General features: G+C 42.7%; 1 protein-coding gene across 3 annotated transcripts in view; it reads left to right on the top strand.

Moving 5' to 3' along the window:
• The window catches only part of ARHGEF26 (Rho guanine nucleotide exchange factor 26), a 142193-nt gene continuing 122057 nt past the window's right edge, over window positions 233-20368 (top strand). The window contains exons 1-4 of one of the 3 annotated variants that reach the window (XM_018048732.1): window positions 238-376; window positions 795-1920; window positions 3584-3623; window positions 7134-7279. In XM_018048732.1, the coding sequence (XP_017904221.1) occupies window positions 853-1920; window positions 3584-3623; window positions 7134-7279 (1254 nt within the window). In that variant the 5' untranslated portion in view covers window positions 238-376; window positions 795-852. Of the gene's footprint in view, window positions 1921-3583; window positions 3624-7133; window positions 7280-20368 lie in introns of all 3 variants that reach the window. The other 2 variants (XR_001918121.1, XM_005675418.3) reach the window with 2 other exon arrangements.

The raw sequence follows: 20368 nt of genomic DNA, 5'->3' as shown, positions 1-20368 counted from the left end.
CAAATTACATTCTGGCAGGGCTCCTACGTTTGTTCCCACGCTGTGCTCCGGGCAACAGCCTTGCGCGCCTGCAGCTCCCACGCCGCTCCCTCCCCGCATCTCGTGGCCGGGAACCTGGAGCTCGGCACACAGCCCAGGTGCGCTTGAGTTTTTTAACGAGAGACCAGGGCGGGAAGGCAGCGGCTCCCAGAAGGCAGCGACTGAGGCGGGCCGGGGCGTGGCCAATGCCGTAGGCGGGATCAAGCTTGGGGGCGGAGCCGACGCTGGGTCGGCTGCTGAGCTCTCCAGAGCTCCCGCTGCAGAGATTCGGTCCGGGATCCGGGCCACCCACTGGGCGGGGGTGCTCGTCGGCCCTGGGCTCTACAAAGCCCTGAAGGTAAATCCGCCTGGGAGACGGGCTGCTGGAGCTCTAGGGGACCTACGGCGGGGGCAGGCCGCTGGATGGCGGCGGAGGGGAGCGTCCCGCGACGAGTTTCCCAAGAAAGCTGAACTCTTCCCAAGTTTCTTGTGCATCAGTTTGCACCGGCGATTTGGTGGCGGTCTGTTTCTGTGCGGGTGGTCTTGGGCCGCGAGAGAGGCGCGGAGGTGATTGGATTAATTCGCCTGGGCGCGACCCAGGTTTCTGTACTGGACCCCTCGCCGCGGTGGGCGCAGTTTTTGCCCCAGAAAGGGTGGGTAATTGAACGCAGTTGTGTCCCTCGGCAGCCGAGTGATCCGCGGGCTCAGAGCACGCGCGTCTGCAAGGCGTGCCTAGTAGTCCGGAGGCCAAGCTCCATGACTTCTTTCCTCTTTAGGCAAGACTGACTAGGTGTTGTCCCCCACCCCCCGGGGGCTGACCCCTGAGGCTCCGCTATGAACACCGAGAGCGAAGTGGATTTTTCCAGCAACAGCTTAACCCCTTTGTGGCGGAGGCGTTCAACCCCTCAGCCCCAGCTCCTGGGCCGGAGCAAGCCGAGGCCCCAGTCCTATCAGAGCCCCAGCGGGTTGCTGATCACGGATTTCCCGGTGGAGGACCGAGAGACGCTCCCTGCGGCGCAGACTCTGGCCGAAGTGCCCGGCGCCTCAGACGGCAGGAGCCCCCTGCTTATATGCGCCCATCGGAGGGCGGTGACCAATGGGAGGACCGTCTCCCAGGAGTACAGGGCTGTCTCTCCTCGGCTTCGAAGGTCCAAGTCACCCCAAGTCCCCAGAGTGGCGTCGGGCGGCTCCCCCAAGTCCCCAGCGAACGGCACATTGACCAAGCCCGCGCCTCAGCCGCTGCACCCCCCGCGGACTCCTCGAGCGCCGCCCCCCTGCAGCCCCGAGGGGGACAAGACCGGATTCCCCACCAGCCCCCTGCCTTCTCCGGCTGCAAATGGGCTTTCCCCTATTATCTCCTCCCAAGGCGCCGGTTCGCTCTCCGGCAACATGGCTAAGGACCCTGAGCGAGGAACCTCGAGACTCTCTCCTTCGCTCCCCAAAAGGTCTTTGGAACAAAAACTGCCTCTCCAAAGGCTGCCCTCACCGGAGAACGAACTCCTGGAGAATCCTTCAGTGGTTTTGAGCACAAACAGCCCCGCCGCCCTCAAAGTGGGAAAACAGCAGATCATTCCGAAGAGCTTGGCCTCGGAAATTAAAATAAGTAAATCCAACAATCTGAACGTGGAACCTCACAAGAGACTGCTCAAGGTGCGCAGCATGGTGGAGGGCCTTGGGGCCCCCGTGGGCCCAGCAGAGGACGAGGGCGAGGCGGAGCACGACTTGGACAGCCCGGGGTCTCTGCGGAGAGGCTTGCGGTCCACCTCCTATCGCAGGGCGGTGGTCAGTGGCGTTGATTTTGACAGTCCTGGCACCTCGAAGAAGAAGAACAGGATGTCCCAGCCGGTTCTGAAAGCAGTGATGGAAGACAAGGAGAAGTTTTCCAGCCTGGGAAGGATAAAGGTAAAAGTGGGCAAGAGTGTAGCACGTTAGGCAGTCATTAAGCCGCCAGTGAAGATGTTTGGGGTGCGGAGGAGGGGCACAGAGGGAAGTAAAGGTTATTGTTCTTTTTTAATTTTATTGTTTGTTGATCAGACCCCTGCACGTCTATCTCTTGGCCATTTTATTGCTGGTAGGCACAGCCCAGGGTAATGCAGTTTTATGGGAGGAACTTAAACTCTTACCACTGTATTCATTTTCTAAGTTCGGCAAAATGTGGGGGACAAGTAGGAGAAAAAACTCAGCAAATTACGTATTGGTGGAGTGAATTTTGAACACTTTTAATACAGGTAGCTGCAAAGGGGGTGGCAGACAGGCGTGGATCTGCACTCTTGATTATGTGGTCAAGCCAGTGTGGTGCTTGTTTAGAAGTGTCAGTTACTGATTGCTGATTCACCACAGCTGATACAGGAAAACACTGATTTCCTTTCAGCCGGTTGATTAAGTACTTACATTAGTGACTTAATTACTGAAATATTTTTCCTTTCTGTAATGATCACCTACTAAATACCATCCAGGTAAAATGTGAATCTTAAAGTCAATTGCCAGAATCACAAAAGACATAGTTTGTCATCTTTATTTCTGGCTTCTTTCACCAGTGGCTTTGGTTGCATCTGATTCCCATTTTGTGCCCTCTTAACCCTTGAGTGCATTTAACAAGTTTGTAGCTTGAAACTTCGGGTTGGAGTGAATGATGTGACCTAGGAGTTGCACTCCTTAAAATATTACCAAATATGACATAAAGAAATAGGGAAGACTAGGGAAGGAGATTTTGGAGAGTGCATGTGCTGCGTTCTCCAGACACAAGACAGATCTCAGTAATAGGGCAGAAATTCATTTTGGCAGCCACATCTTTTCCTGATTAATCAGAAAGCTGGAACCAGTCTATATAAATGTCACATATGTAATACACAAGTGAGCCTGTTTTATTTTAGATCCTATGGCCTTAAATTACATAACATTTTATGTGTATTTTTTTCCCCCTCCAACTTTGCAAGTTTAACAAATTTCAATTTAACAGTGGTGGTGAATCATGAGTGAGCTTCCCTGATGGCTCAGATGGTAAAGAATCTGCCTGCAGTTCAGGAGACATGAGTTCAATCCCTGGGTTGGGAAGATCCCCTGGAGAAGGGAATGTCTTCTCAACTCCAGTATTCTTGCCTGGAAAGTCCCATGGACAGAGGAGCCTGGAGGGCTACAGCTCATGGGGTCACAAAGAATAGGACATGACTGAGGGACTAAGAAAACTAATTTCTAAGTAAAGAAATTACATAATATTTTTTGTGCTCCCCCCTGCCCCCACCCCCCGCTCCAACTCTGCAAGTATAGCAGAGTTCAATTTAACAGTGATGGTGAATCATCAGTAATAAGCTAAAAACTATTGGTCATTTGAGGATTCTCAAGCTGTATTGGCTGAGCGTGGGGGATACTGTACATTTTATTTCATCTTTTTAGTGAGTGGTAGTAGTCATATGACTGCTCCAGGGATCATCTGTGCATGCTGTTGGAAATCTAATGAATGTGACCACAAAAAAGTACTTTTTCTTTAAATAGCTGTATTTTCTGTTTGGCTCATTCATACATAGTTTGCTTTGCTTTTCCTCTTTTTCCTTTTCTTGTTTCTTAGAAAAAAATGCTGAAAGGACAAGGAACATTTGATGGGGAAGGTAAGCATTTGATTTTCCAGACTTTTATTGCTGTTTCAATGTGGAATATCAATTATAAGTCGAAATCCAACGAAGTAACAAAAACACAAGATGAGAAAAATGTACAACTTCTCAAATTATACAGCACAAAGCTCTGCACTAAGCTAAATTTTCATCCAGTAATACCAGCAGTGAATAAAATTAATAGCATTCTTTGTAAGCCGATGACTTTGTCAGACCAGTGTTCTGGGATTTTTAATTCTCCTCTACTCTGGCTCCATCCCCACCTCGCTCAAAAAAATGAAGAAAGATTAAGGACAAACTCTAGCTCTTCAATTTAAAATTCTGAAGTTTTGGCATGTAGATCTTACGTCCATATTTCCTTAGGTCATATTTCCTTTGACTTAATGTTCTTATCCCCATATTTCTACATTTTAATATATTAATATGGTTTCATAACCAAATTTCAATTTGGAGGAAATCGAACTTGCTTCATTAACAGAACCCTATTGCTAAGAGTTTTGACCTCATATAGTGTTTTTATGAAGGATCGCAGAAACAAAAGCAGCTTTCACCAGGTGTTCAGACCCTAATCAGATTAGGGGACTTTGTGTAAATGGATCCAGTGTCAATGGACCAGAAGAGTTTGTAGAGCTGGGGGAGTGTGGTGGAGGTGAGGGTAGTTACTTCCTGTCATTCTTTGAAATGTTAAGATTTTCCTGCCTTTAAAAGAACAGTGAAGAAGGGTATGCCTCTCTGTAAGTAAATCAAAAGGTAAAACCACCCAGAGTTGTATCAACTTGGCTGATTACAAAACATTTCCCCATATCATTTTTATAAAAATCAGTTTCCATTTTTTCATTTACATATGACCAGTTTATTGTATCCATCTTAGAAAAATGTTTTCTATGGGGAAGAAACCCAGATATAGTATTTTTGCTGGCTGGGTTAAAGTCATCGTCCAGATTTTATAACCGAGGAATCTGGAATCTCAAAGAGGCTTAGTACCTTATCCACTGTCACACAGCCAGGACCAGGACAGACAACTGGTTCTCACGCACTTTGCTTTCTCTTGTACCCTGTTATAACTGTGAAGTGAACCGAGCATCTATCTAATATCAATCATGAGAGATGTTTTGCATCTTCTGGAATTTGGCATTAGTTTTGGGACCTTTGCTTCAAATAGTTAAAAATGTTGAGCTTTTTTGAAGTCTCAGGACAGACCTTCATTATAACTAGTTTTATGCTGTTTGCTTTTACGAGGAGCTGTTTCTGTGTACCCTCTCTTCTCCTCTTGAATATGATGACCTAGACATTCTTTTTCACATATATGTACATGAGGAATGCAGGAGTCTCAGCAGTTGATGACTAACAAGAATGTACGTCAGGAAGCTGTGTGGTTGAGTGGTAGGATCCTGTGATATTGGAACCAGAGACCTGAGTTTCTGTTCTGCTGCTTCACTCATCAGTTGAGTGACATTAAACAAGCCTCTCAACTTCACTGAGCCTGTTTTATCCTGTGTGTAGAATGAAGCTAATAATTGCCTACATTGTTGTGAGATGAATGAGACATCATATCAACAATGTCCGAATGTATTTTATGTCATACATTAAGTACTTTAAAGGGTTCTACAGAGATCTATACCCTTACACTCTGCTTTCATATGCAGACCAATCAAAGAACAGTAAAATCTTGCATGAACTCTCAGTATTTAGTGATGATGCATACAGAACATGCCATAGTTGATGAGAAATGAGGCAGATGTTTGCTGGCCTCAGTAGATGGGGAAAGCATTTCAAACTCAGTATGTTCCAAAACCAAACTCATAATCTTTCCACTAAAGCTGAATCTCTTCTGGAGTTCCCTTCTTCCACTTCAGTTGTGGGACTTAACAGAACTAGAAAATATCCTGACCACCACAGCCAGTCTGACCCCTGTATCCAGTCCAACCCCCTCAAGTCTCCACTGCTTTTCACTGACCACTTCAAGAGCATCCTAATTAGTTCCTTAATTAGTCAATGTTTTCCTGTTCCAATCTAAAAATGTCTTTCAGTGGATTTTCATTGCAGTCAGGATAAAATATAACCTTTACAGTATGAAAGAAACTCTGGCTTTTGGGCTCAGGATAAAACCCAGTTCTTTAAGAGACTGCAAAACTGTCTGGTTTGAACTGCCTGGCTCTTCTCCCTAAACTCACCTTACACCCTTTGTCTGATTGACACCTACACTGCAGTTCATAACCTCTTTTATTCTTCTAAGGTAATTTATTTCCTCTTGCTTTTGGAAGTGGTTTTTCCTGTAGCTCTGTGGTTTCTCAGCTTTCAGATCTTAAGATTTTCTTCATTACCACTTCTCTGACCCCCAGACTAAATCATGTCCTGCTGACAGTCTGTTCTCAGAGCACTTGTGTATAAATCTTTTGATTTGTAGATAACGTGTTTGTGCCAGATCATGGTGTCCTCAACCTTAAAATGACTTGCTGTCTTACTTAGAGTAAAAAAACAAAAGTCCTTTCAATGGCATTGAGGCAAGACCCTATATGGTCAGCCCTCTATTCATCCCAACCCCCATCTCCTATGCTTCCTCCCCTCCCTTAACTTATTCCAGCCACACAGGCCTCCTTGCCCATCGTTGTACATATTGTAAGACACACCAAGCAGACTCCTGCCCCAGGGCCTTTGCACTTGCTGAGGTCTCTGTTTGCTGATGTCTCTGTTGTTGCCAGTTGTATAGATGGTTTCTTTCCTTACCCTCTTTTAGATCTTTGCTTCAATGTCACCTCTGTGAGGCCTTCCTAAACTACCCTGTTTAAAATCTACGTATCACCCTTCCTAACACCCTTTCTCTGTTTCATTTTTCGCCATGCTACTTTTCAGCATATGCCATATTATAAAAGTTGCTTGTTTATTTATTGTCATTCTTTCATCACTCTGATGTCAGCTCCTTGAAGAATGAGATTTTCCTCTTTTTTTGTTGTTGTTCTTTGTTGTATCCCCAGCACCTAGCATTTACGGGCTTCTAGTAGACATTTTCTAAGTGTCAGTTGAATGAATTCATGAATGACTGACTTTTACTATATTTCTCATTAAATTTTTGGCTCATGAGGGCACGGAAAGTGTCTTTTATTTTCTATTTACTCCCAGCCCTTGGCACATTGTAGATGTACTATAAGTGTTTGTTAAATCAAAAAATAAAAGGGTGTAAATTCAATTTAACCTAAAAAACAATAATGTAATAGACATGACCTTCATGAGTGGTAGACAGAGTCATGGAAACTTTGCTTCAGTTGGCATTTCATGTGCAGGCACTTCCTGTCCTCTGCAGATGAATGGGGGATAGAGCTGTATGAGTAAGAAAATAAATTTTTGATCATGACTCTTCATGAAGAAATCCATTTATCTCTTGTTTATTAAACTGGAGGCCAAACATCATATAAATACTGGATATTTCTTTAGAACAAGTAGCAACATGATGGGGGGGTGACAATTAGTGATGTGTAGGGTTTGGTTCTTTTTTCTTTTTTTTTGCAGAAAATGCTGTCCTGTATCAGAACTACAAAGAAAAGGCCCTTGACATCGACTCTGATGAGGAGTCAGAGCCAAAAGAACAGAAATCTGATGAAAAAATTGTGATTCACCACAAGCCTCTGAGGTCCACGTGGAGCCAGCTCACTGCAGTGAGTGTGTACCTTCTGTTTTTCTGTCTGTGAGAGCGAAGAGACCAAATTGTGGGAATTATACCTGGTTGTGGTTTCAATTTTTTCTACCAGTGATCCTGTAACCCTAAGGAGAAAGAGTCATCCTTTTATATTGTGAAATATTTCTTGAAACACTGCAGTGAGAAAGTGAACTTTGACAATTCTGATCAGGAAAATTTATCATGTTTTTATAAAATAAAGTGCTTTAAGACTGATGTACTAGGGACTCTGGAAACTCTTCTTGCTCGGTATATTTTCTTGTTTTTTTTTAATATAGTGTGTATGTAGTGGTAGCTTAATATATCTATATTAAGGGATAGCTTAATATCTCTTAATATATCTAAACTGTGTTGTAATTATGACTGTGTATGCATATGTTTGGGGGCTTCCTTGGTGGCTCAGTGGTAAGAAATGAACCTGCCATTGCAGGAGGCTCAGGTTCCATCCATGATCCAGGAAGATCCCTTGGAGAAGGAAATGGCAATCCTCTCCAGTATTCTTGCCTGAAAAATCCCCATGGACAGAGGAGCCTGGTGGGTTACAGTCCTTTGGGGTCGTAAAGAGTTGGACGTGACTTAGCGACTGAATGACAATAATATATATGTATGTATGATGTTTGTATGTATAGTACCTACGTAAAACAGGGAATGTGTTACACTTCTTCCTTGGAAGTTTCATTTGATAGAGACACATTTATATTTTCTTGAAATTGGTTAATGAATGGCATTCTGTCCTGTCTCTATGTGTGTATCTTTTGTGGGCCAGTGTCTGATACTTATTTTTGTATTGATGAGTAAATTCTCCTCTCTGCATCAAACCGCTTTAGTTTTTAGCCATAATTTTTTTTCCTCCTGGCTTAACAGTGTCACAGTGTGATGCTTAGTTTATGTGATGTGAGTTTGGGTGCAGCATTTGTAGGTAGGAAAGAGTTCCCATAACTGGCTTGGGTTGTGGGAATGTTGCGTGAAAAACAAGCCAGGGCACCTCTGTGAGTCCTTCAGCAATATGGAAGCAGAAGTGATTCTCGCTTAAGCCGAAATGAGCATAGTTCAGAATCAGGAATCTCACATACTTGGGGAACCCGTCGGTGTAAGTGAAGAAGCACTTGTAAACTTGACCATGGAAATGCATGTGTGGTGATTATGGAGATGACATCTGGCTCAGGTTTTTCCTCCCCTCTCTGCACTGTATTGGAATTCAGAATTCAGGAAACCAAACATTTTCTTCTGTCTCCCTCCTACCCCCTAATTTTGTGCTAAGGGGAAATTATGTATTTTCAGCATCACACCACGGAGTGACATCCTTAGTGTTACACCACAGATTAAAATGCCCATGGGGAGGCAGGCCAAGTCGTGTTATAAGTGATGCTGGTGAGTGTGGGTGATGGGGAGTGGCGGGAAATGTGATCCACAGGCCTTGTATAAGTTGAACAGCTGCCACTTAGTTCAAACCAGTTCAGTGTGGCAATATTTTCTGATATTTAGAAAAGAGAATACAGAAAGTCAGACTTTTGAGTTTGAGCAAACTCTGGCAGATATTGAAGGACAGGGAAGTCTGGTGTGCTGCAGTCCATGGGGTCCCAAAGAGTCGGACACAACTCAGTGAGTGAACAACAACAGCAAAATCTTGTTTGTTTTCTTGAATGTTTGTTTATTTGGCTGTGCCAGGTCTTACTTGCGGCACATGATCCTCAATATTTGCTGCAGCATGCAGGATCCTTAGCTGCGGCATGTGGGATCTAGTTCTCTGACCAGGGATCAAAGTCCAGCTCCTGCATGTGGAGTGTAGAATCTTAGCCATTGGACCACCAGGGAAGTCCCTTCAAGTATCATCCTAATTTAAGTTTTAAAAAATGTTTCATGAGCCCAAGACTATCTCTGGGCCAGTAGTTGCTCAGTCGTGTCCAACTCTTTGCGACCCCATGGATCGTATGTAGCCCACCAGGCTTCTCTATCCATGGGGTTCTCCAGGCAAGAGTACTGGAGTGAGTTGCCCTGCCCTCTTCCAGGGGATCTTCCTGACCCAGGGGTCAGTCCTGTGTCTCTTATGTTCCTGCATTGGCAGGCAGATTTTTTTACCACTAGTGCCACCTGGGAGGCCCCCACACAGGCCAGTTCAGTTCAGTCACTCAGTCGTATCTGACTCTTTTTGATCCCATGGACTGTAGCACGCTAGGCTTCCCTGTCTATCACCAACTCCCGGAGCTTACTCAAACTCATGTCCATCAAGTTGATGCCATCCAACCATCTCATCCTCTGTCATCCCCTTCTCCTCCTGCCTTCAATCTGTCCCAACATCAGGGTCTTTTCCAGTGATTCAGTTCTTTGCAGCATGTGGTTAAAGTATTGGAGTATTAACTTCAGCATCAGTCCTTCCAATGAATATGCAGGACTGATTTCCTTTAGGATTGACTGGTTTGATCTCCTTGCAGTCCAAGGGACTCTCAAGAGACTCCTCCAACACCACAGTTTAAAAGCATCAATTCTTTGGTGCTCAACTTTCTTTATAGTCCAACTCTCACATCCATACATGACTACTGGAAAAACCAAAACTTTGACTAGATGGATTTTGTTGGCAACGTAACAGGCCAAGTTGACCCTAAATGACTGTCATTCTGTTGTTGATATAGCCCATTTTGTAGGGGATTCTCAAGAAGAAAACTGAATTTTTTGAGTTCTCTCTAGGGCAGCAGCTGTATTTGTTAGCCCAGGCCTAAATCTTGCTGTTAATCTCTGAATGCTCAACAAAAACATGTACTTCTGTCACTTACACACTTCTCCAACTTAGCTTTAGTACCGAAAGCCAGGCTGCCGTATTTATGCTTCCTGGAGTTCGGCTTTCATTTAGATTAGCATATGGAAATTTAAATAACACTTTGTATCTTTCAAACTTTCAATACTTCAAATATGGGCGTGGATTTTATTTGGCAAAAGTTCAATGTACTGTTGTGCCTTTTGTTAACAAAATTGATATTAGAAGACTATCTGGTGATAAAATGTAGATTCTGACTGCAGAACTGTGTTATCTTGGATTTGAATGTTCCCAGGGTTTGTGTGTATTTATTGTGTTGCTTGGCAATTACATTTAACCAAAGCATCATGATTGGACTTTGCCCTTTGCATCACTTGGGCACCAGCCTGCGTTTTCTTTGGCCCTTTTGTGCCTCTGTTTCACTTTTAAACACTTTTTTTTTTTTTTTTTAATTCAAGCTTGGGGCTTCTCTGGTGGTTCAGTGTAAAAAATCCACCTGCCAGTGCAAGAAATGTGAGTTTGATTCCTTGTCTGGAAAGATCCCCTGGAGAAGGAAATGGCAACTCACCCTAGCATTCTTGCCTGGGAAATCTCATGGACAGAGGAGCCTGGCAGGCTATAGTCCCTGGGGTTGCAAAGAGTCAGACACAACTTAGCAACTGAACAACAACTACTTCAAGCATGCAGAAAAATTATCTGTAAATAATATTTCGTTATATAGCTCAGAGAAATACAGATTTTTAAAATAAAAAAATAATCAAAATTGCTACAATTAAAAATTCAGAAAGAAATTCTTAATACCATCCAATGCCCAGTCAGTATTCACATTTCCTCAATTTTCATATTTTTTTAAAGATTTATTTAAATGGGAATCTGCATAAGATCATACATTGTGATTACTTAATCATATTTGTTAAGTCGTTTCATCTGTAATGTATCCTCTGAAACCATGTAATTCAAATTGGGCCTTGAACCTGTAGTCCAGGACTTGACCCTAGCCAAATCCCAGATCTGGAACTTGAACTTGTGGTCTTTTAACTGAGATCATGCCTGGTCTCAGGATTTATTGAAGTTCTCGTTGTCTTGTGGCAGAAGGAATTCAGTAAGAGACAGAGTGATAGGTAAGACGTGGATTTATTTAGAGAGAAACACACTCCACAGACAGTGTGGGTCAACTCGAAAGGCAAGAGGGCAAGCGTGCAGATAAACTAACATGTGAGTTTGTGTAATAGATCTCCAGGTATCTGCCACACAAGTACTAGCTTGAACAGATGTTAACATTTTGATATTCAGGCCTCTAGTTTTTAAGGCAGATCCTGTTAACCATCCTCCTCTCCAGTCCTTTTCTCCTTCCGGCCTCCCCAGGTGTCATTACTGTTCTGAAGTTCTATTCTGTCCTTCCCACATGGGTTTCCTGTCCACTAAAAAGTGGCAGTCCACTTTGGCTTTTTTTTTTAAAACTGGATACTTTAAACAACAAAAAGCAACCATTACTTTTTTAAAATTCTAGTAGTTAGTAAATATCCAGGTTGCAGTTAGGACCCTAAAGAAAAGAGGCTTTGTGAATTTTGAAAAATGTCAGGATATTTTCCATAAGCAGTCAGCACCTCCATTATCTTTGTCCGATATTGTGCCCTGATTTCTTCTTGTAAAGGGGCTACAGTGTTTAAGGCAGGTTTTGGAGCACTTTGACTTTTTGTATCTTTTTGCCTCAGCTTTCCATGCTTAATTTTTATTTTATTTTTATTTTTTTAAAATTTTTATTTTTACTTTATTTTAGTTTACAATACTGTATTGGTTTTGCCATACATTGACATGAATCCACCATGGGTGTACATGTGTTCCCAAACTTGAACCCCCTTCCCACCTCCCTCCCCATAACATCTCTCTGGGTCATCCCCGTGCACCAGCCCCAAGCATGCTGTATCCTGCGTCGGACATAGACTGGCGATTCGATTCTTACATGATAGTATACTTGTTACAATGCCATTCTCCCAAATCATCCCACCCTCTAATACCAAATAAACAAGATCGTCCCCATCTAGTCTTTAACACAAAACTCTTCTCTGAGTGAGACCTTGATTCCAGATGGGGAGTAGAACAAAGGGTTTTCTGGCAAAGGGGTTAGCTTTCTATTTGGATCTGCCTTGACTTTCTGCTTGGGAGGGGATGCTTATGAGCACACCTGTGTGTTAGCTGCTGTTGATTGTCCTATGCTGTGAAAACCTCTTATCTCTGTTGCCAACTCCTGACTGCCTCCTGGGATGATGCAACTTTTCTCATCAGTTAACTGTAAGAAGCATCCAGTGTGTGGGAGACTTTAAAAGAGCAGCAATTTGCAGTCACTTCTGCTTGTTTTGTAAGGTGTTGAAACCTTCAGTCTGTGTGTGATTTGTCTTAGTGCATTTGTTTATGATGCGTCTCCTTCAATGTCATTGGACAGCCACACAGTCAAGAGGTGGCTCTCCGTGTAAGGTGTTGTGACAGGTTTAACTGGAGTGTTGTAGTCACCTAGGAATGAGTAAGAGAGGCATTTAATTGGGCCTCAACATAGTAGAGAAAGTTTAGGCTGCCGCAAACTTCCCTAATTGGATTACAGTGACTCGGTGAGTGTGCGTAGCAGTGTGGCTTTGTTGACAGGTCCCCCCCACGTAGAAGTGTAGTGTTCTCCGGTGTCACGAACACAACCTGGGCTCCTTAATGTCATCAGATGGTGCCAGACTTACTTTTCCTTTACTTGATTGTCAGAATGCATCAGTGTTTTCTTCACTGGAAATATAGGATTTCTTCATTCCAGGGAACATAACTTTTTGCTGCTCTTTGAGCTTCCCTCGTGGCTCAGATGGTGAAGTGTCTGCCTATAGTGTGGGAGACCCGGGTTCAATCCCTGGGTCAGGAAGATCTCCTGGAGAAGGAAATGGCAATGTGCTCCAGTATTTTTGGCTGGAAAATCCCATGGACGGAGGAACCTGTTAGGCTACAGTCCATGGGGTTGCAAAGAGTCAGACACGACTGAGTGACTTCACTTTCACTTCAGGTCTTGGGGAACACTGATGTATGCAAAATAACTTAAGTGATCGTGGTTTTTAGGTTTTTCTTGGTTTGAAATTAAATTTGAGGTTTCAATTTGAAAAACTAATTTTCTGTCCTCTGGAGATCTGTGCCCAGAGACAAAGGAACCTGCCATCCACAGGTGATTTACCCTACAACTAACCTAAACTGGCATTGTGGGGACTAAGACCACAGTGCTTGGATTTCTGGGCTTGTGGGTTTGAAGAAAAATATTGATTGTGTTACTGGTATGCAATAGAACACTATGTACCTGTAGCAGTTAGTGCCAGGTGCATAGCAGAGAGCTTCAGGTTTTTAATAAGTTTTATCCTTTCATAGGATCCCGGAAGGCTTTACAATATTACAGAAAATAAAAAATAAACCTTGCCTGGAGTCTTTTTGGCTTTTGTCATAACTTGACCCTTCCCCCTATCAGGTACTATGCGTTAGATTGAAAAAATGACAGTTGCGAAACTAGTATTTAAGTTTGGTGACAGTCCCAAAGCCACACTTGCCAGCTGAGCCCTGACCCCATTTGTTTGCCATAGGGTGTTTGTGTAATTCCCATAGCCTTGACATGCCAGGTACCTTTGACAAGGGTGTTCAGGCTCCAGAGGCAAGAACAAGCATGCAGGCAAACACTCTACTTGGGTTCAGTACCGAATGCAGTCACCAGATACATGGCTCGTATAGTCACCCTCTTACTGGACTATTCCTTTGGACTTGCTGACAGGCGGCTTCTCAGTAATCCTCCTCGCTTTGCATATTTTTTCAGTGTGCTCAGAAATTTTAAACACTTTATTCTGGAACTGGTTCGGTATGTGTTCTGTGAGGTATGTCCTCAGCTGTCCCTAGTGTGGCCAACTAGGTTCATAACTAGAATTAGGACTTGGATCTCTTGAGAACTGGACTTAGCTCCTAAGACACACATAATTTGCTCTGGGTGATTTTCTGGAACTGCCGAACAAGAAAGGATGATTTGAAAACTGGCTATTTGATTATAAGTATAATTTCATTATACTTATAACACACTTTGGAGTCTTAGCAGTTGCATCTGGTGGGACTTATTCTTTTAGAATTTATACCATGTTTATTGTAAAAGACAGACTGTTTTCTACTGAAAATCAGAGCTCAGCAGATGTAATAAACCTGAATATCCTTTTGTTTGCAGAAATGCTTAAAGTATTTAGAGGTCACTGAAAATTTCATCGTTTCCCCTTACATTTTCACACTTGTCTGAATTAATTTTCAGTTGTTCAGTGACTTGCTGCTTAAAATAATCTCTTCAGTCATAGAATTTTCCATTTACATTTTTGCAACATAGCAGCCTCATAAATTTTTTTTACCTTAAATGGTGATTAATGTCTTTTATCATATCTATCTTTTATGTTTAAAAAAATAGAAAAAAATTCCCATTTTTCACATCTGGCTTACTTTCAGTACTCACCATGTAAACAGTCAGGGCTTTAGGCGTGTACTGGTGCAAGCTTGTAAGTTGGACAGTAGGTCTGGAGTGTCTGTATCTTTATAAACAGAATTGGAGCTCTATGTGGGCATGACCTGAGACCCCCAGCAGAGATACTGGTCCAGCCAAGAGGGCTGGAGCTGGGGTCTGCTTAGTCTGAGGCAAGGACAGAGCTCTGTTACTCTCTTGCCATTTGAGTACAATTAAATTAAGGTATTCCCTTAACATTTTTGAAAGCTAATTTTGACTATATAAGCAATACTTAACACATTCTCCATGAAAAAAAAATTAAACCATTTCAGATAAGACCAAAGTCTCTCTTGATCATATCTGCAATCTCAGTCTCTTTCCCTTTCTCTCTAGGCAATGCTCTTCTCAATTTGATAACACTCCTTTCAAAATCCATGTATATACCTGTAAGGAGAAAAAATAAAGATTACATCCATTTACATAAATAATATACTGTGCAGTTATTGTTGCTGTTGTTTAGTCACTAAATTGTGTCTGACTCTTTGTGACCCCATGGACTATCGCCCACCAGGCTCCTCTGTCCATGGGGTTTTACTGGCAAGAATATTGGAGTGGGTTGCCATTTACTACTCCAGGGGATCTTCCCAACCCAGAGATCAAACCCATGTCTCTCAAGTCTCCTGCGTTGGCAGATGGGTTCTTTACCACTGAGTCACCGAGGAAGCCTGTGCAGATATTAAAACTTGCTCTTTTCCTGAACAATGTGTCTTAATTATTTCATGTCTATACATGATGATTTTCAGTGTTCTTTCTAGTCTCTGTGTTAGTCTGTGGGATGGATGTGTACTTTGTCATCTTTCTTTTCTAGAGCTGTCATCTGCTTTGAGAATCTGACAAAAGCTATGAGCCACAGACCTTCCGTTTAGAAAAATGTACGCATATGTATATGTTTGAAGTGTGTGTTTATAATTTTTGTTTTCAGTTCCAGTTTGGGAGTGTTTTTTCTTTTATCTCCAAATACTGGGGACACATCAGTATAGCTCAGTGCATTTCATGTTCATATCACTATTAGAAATGGCATTTTTTCTCAATTATAGTGATGGTGGAACTTGAACTATATAACCATTTCTGGAAATATATAGAGATTGAGAATAAAAATAAATATTCTGGTTGGAGCTTAGTAAGGGCAAATGAGTGCACTAATTTATGTGCCAATATTTATGTTATTGATTCTCTGGGGAGAACAATGGGTTGTGAAAATATGGGTGTGTATGCCTGAGGCCCCAAGGGGAGGTAGGGGGCAGAAGAAACAGGTGCTCCAAGAAAAGTGGGAGGACATAAGCACAAGGGAATTTTATTTTGGTTGGCATAAGTACAAAAGGAGATGTTTAACTGAAAACCTTGACCTGGGACCCACACAAAGAGGGTCTTATTTCATTTAACAGAAAATTGATGAGAGAGAGGTTGATCAAGGATTCCTTCATTCCCCTATTCTTTATGGAGGGCCCTATGGCAACCCACTCTAGTACTCTTGTCTGGAAAATCCCATGGATGGAAGAGCCTGGTAGGCTACAGTTCGTGGGGTTGCAAAGAGTCAGACATGACTGAGCAACTTCACCTATTCTAGACACTGGTGATGGAGTACAAACAGACCCCACTCTGCTTTCATGTCCTTGCAGACACGCTAACTGGTAAGACAGATACCAAATAATCCTGTAAATACATGCAGAATTGCTGTGTGACTGCCATAAAGACTGTGCTTGTGCTCCTCTGAGATCTTGTGGGGAAGGGCATCTGTTTGGGCACATTGCTGTCAGTCAAGGGAAGGTGGCAAAGAAGGTGACGAGAGCTGCCATCTGATCAGCTACCAGATAAATGTCAGGTCAGATTTGTTGTTGGAGGGGGTGGGTGCAGGGTGGAGGAGTCCCAGGCAGGGAAACATCAAGTATACAGATCCTTTGAGGTGATAGAGGGTCAGGGGATTTGAGATCAAGTCAATGTACCTGGAGCTTCTCGATCTCCTTGTGAGTCCTCCTCATTCTTCAGTCACTAACTGTTGGGAGTCCCAAGGCTCCATCTTTGGGGCTCCTCCCTGATCTGCACTCCCAGGTTGATTGCTTCTAGTCTGGTGGCTTTAAATACATCATCTGCCTCTGATGATCTCCAGGTTTCTATCTCTAGACTGGACCTTTCCTTGAGCGTCAGACAAGGATCTCCAACTTCATTTCTGATATCTAGCCAGCATCTCAAAGTTAACCTGTCCAAAAGTTGACTTCTGATCACTCCCTTCTCTCCCACCCAAATCAGCTTCTCTCACAATCTCTTTTTCTCAGCAGATAATGACTCCATTTTCCAGTCTTGAAGATCAAAACCCTTGGAGCCATTCCTCACACTTCTCTGTCTCCCATAACCTACTTCCAATTTGGTGCAGAGCCTATTGCCTGGACCTTCAGAATAGAGCTGCTTTGCTGCTGCCATTCTGTCAACATGGAGGGGCATTGTCCCCTGTGCTTCCAAGCTCAGCTCCCTGCATCTGCCTCTGTACCTATTGGTCTCTTCTCCATACAGCAGCTATATAGTTATATTGTTGATTTGTGATCCTGTTACAGTGTACTAAGATATCATGTTTTTTTCTGAAGTGTTAAGTGATTTCTTAATTCCACTCAAAGTAAAGACCAAGCCTTACAGAGGCCAGTGAGACTGTGTGTTCTGGCCCCTGGTTACTCTTCTGAACTCCTCTCTTGCTTCTGTCTTGCTTGTTGCTCAGTTATACTGATGTTCCTCCCGTGTGAGGTTCACTCTGCCTCAGGACCTTTGCACTTGCTGTCTCTGCAACTTACACATGACTCTTTCACTACCACCTCCTTAACTTTTCTTATCCTCTTCCTGACACTTACCCCTCTAACATACTATGTGATTTATTTTTCTTGTTAATTATCCATATTTTCTCACTGAAATAAAAACTGCATGAAGGCAGATTGTTGTCTGTTATATTCTCTATTATATCCCTAGCACATGAAACAGTGCCTGAATTACAGTAGGCTTGCAGTAAATATGTGATAAATTTATGAGTGAATGAATGAAGGCAAAACCTAATCCCATAAGTAAAAATAACAGAAAGCTACCCAGCAGTTAAAATAGCCAGAAAGTTTCCTATTTAGGGACTATGTAGAGGCTGTTTTTAATTTTTATTTGAAAAGAAAAGTTCTTAACATTTGCTTGGCTACATCCTGGATTTAATAAATGTCTTTGATACATTAGGAAATTTGGTATGTTCATAGTTTAAAACTACCTACGTTAGGTGTTTGCACACTATGAAATCAAATTAAATTACAGCCTTGTCCTCCACTTGATAATTTCTTTTGGGGAGGTGGATGGGATGCATTTAAGAACAATAGGAGTCTGTAGGAATACAGTGTAATTAAGTAAAAGGAAAGAAGGCTCGGTTACTTTTACTTTACTTTTTTATGTATTATTTGCACTTAGTCTCAGTTGTGGCTCTTTCGTTGAGGCTCGTGAACTCTAGTTGTGGTGTGCCAATTTAGTAGTTGTGGTGCTCGGGCTTAGTTTGCTCCACGGCATGAGGGATCTTAGTTCCCCGACCAGGAATTGAACCCATGTTCCCTGCATTGCAAGGTGGATTCTTAACTGCTGGACCACCAGGGAAAGTCCCAGCTCAGTTGCTTGAGGAGTTCTGAATAACTATGGGGAAGGGCTCTATAGTACTAAGCTTGGGCTTATGGAAATTATCCATCAGATTCTTGTGTTTGCCCTCTTGACCTCAAGATGTCCCCTTGTGGTGTCTCTTCTCTTGGTCCAGTGATGGGGCCATTCATTCCACATCCACAGAGTGATTTGTCTCCATGATGACTGAATAGAGGAATTGTCACCATTGAAATTACTACAGAGTCTGTAAATATGGAGCTAGTGCTTAAAAGTTTGTTTCTAAATTTGTTTGATTTATCCAGAATATGTAAAGCCTGTTGATTTTCTGCATGATTAATCTGTACTCTTCTGTCTTAGGATCAATTTGGCATTTGTTACCTATATATCTCTTATTTGGGGGCATAAGGACTATATAGCCAGTGGACAGCTTCTGCAGAAGGAAGTATTGTTGCCAGTGAAAGGAAATTGCAGATTATTTTCCCCTTTGGTATAGGAAATAAACTCTACTACTCATCTGACTGCAATAATAAAAATGGAACAGTTCCCATTTGGGGCAGCAGGAAACCCTGCTTCTGATAGTGATATACAAAGGTTTATGGCTGCTGTCTGCTAAACTCATACTCAGCTGGTCTCAGTGTGAGCAGGCAGTGTAGAGGCTGACTTGCACGGTGGCTGTAGCTCTGGAACATGTCATTGGATCATCATGATATTAATTTTTTTTACATGTAGGTGAAGTATTAACCCAGTATTTGCAGAGGATACTGTACTCTGGGGATGGGACTAGGTCATTTCATTCAGCTTATATCATCCTTGTGACAATACCATGAAGGTGACTGCTGTTTCTCCACCATATAATGAGGCAGCTGAAACTCTGTGATGACAAATAGGGTTACTCTCCTACTGTTTTTCTTATGGTCTTAAGGTTACCTGGAGCAGAGCCTTTCAAGTTTGTCTAAATAACGGACGTGTACCTAGGGCCCTGAAAGAGCAGAAACCGCATTTCCATCAGGCAGGTACTTGGCCAATGATGTGACTTCATCTCAGAAGTAGTCTGTTGGTTGTCTTCTTCTTTTCCCTTTTTGCCTGGTCTGTCTGCTCTCCCATGGACGGAGGAGCCTGGTAGGCTGCAGTCCATCGGGTTGCTAGGAGTCGGACACGACTGAGCGACTTCACTTTCACTTTTCACTTTCATGCACTGGAGAAGGAAATGGCAACCCACCCCAGTGTTCTTGCCTGGAGAATCCCAGGGACGGGGGAGCCTGGTGGGCTACCGTCTATGGGTTCGCACAGAGTCGAACATGACTGAAGTGACTTAGCAGCAGCAGCAGCAACATAATGAGAAATACATTTTACTTATAACCTAGTATGTGTGTTCATGGGTGCGTGTGTCTGTGTATCTCAAACAAAAGCTTCACGAAGTGGAAGTTACTCTTAATACACACAGTGCACTATGGTATTTTCTGTCCTGTCCTTTCTGTTTTGTTTTTACCCTGATGTAGATGACAGTCAGAAATTTGGGGGTTTTATTTTGCCATTCACTTAGTGATTATAAGTTTGTAGTTTCAAAATGCTAGTATCTGACTCCAAAATTCATATGTATTTTGCTGCATCGGGGTGAATGGGGCAAACAAAACAAACCTAAAGCCGGTACCTACTCTGTGGGAACTTAGAAGCTGGTTTAGGAGACAATAGAAATGAAAGGTCTATGTGATGTTTTTGAAAGAACTTAGGGCACAATGCAGAAATGAGTGACACAGATAGATGTCATAGAAAGCGATAAAGGTCAGGAAAGTGCTCTCTAAAGATTATGACTAAATCTAGATGGGCTAGATGGGTGAAGAGTCAAAAATAAAAACAATAGAAGTATAAAATAATTGCTTGAATAATTGAATTGAAAATGAAACTTGAGATATAGGTAAATGAGAGAATATTGGTAATTCTATGCCTGTTTCTCAGATCTCCTCCATATAATAAGGTAATTCCTATCCAGTGGGATCATGGCATGCCTTAGTACCCACTTTTCCAAAACCAGTTTTGCTCAAGTTTAGATTCTATTGAAAATCTAGGAAACTAACTTCAGTGTCAGTGTTGTTCTAAGGAATTTACTGTTTGGAGGTGATCATTCCTATCCATCTGCCACTTGACAAAAATAACAAGCAAGAATA

This window comes from Capra hircus, chromosome 1 (assembly GCF_001704415.2).
Source record: "Capra hircus breed San Clemente chromosome 1, ASM170441v1, whole genome shotgun sequence".
Taxonomy (NCBI): Eukaryota; Metazoa; Chordata; class Mammalia; order Artiodactyla; family Bovidae; genus Capra; species Capra hircus.
This window is presented reverse-complemented; position numbering and strand designations above follow the sequence as displayed.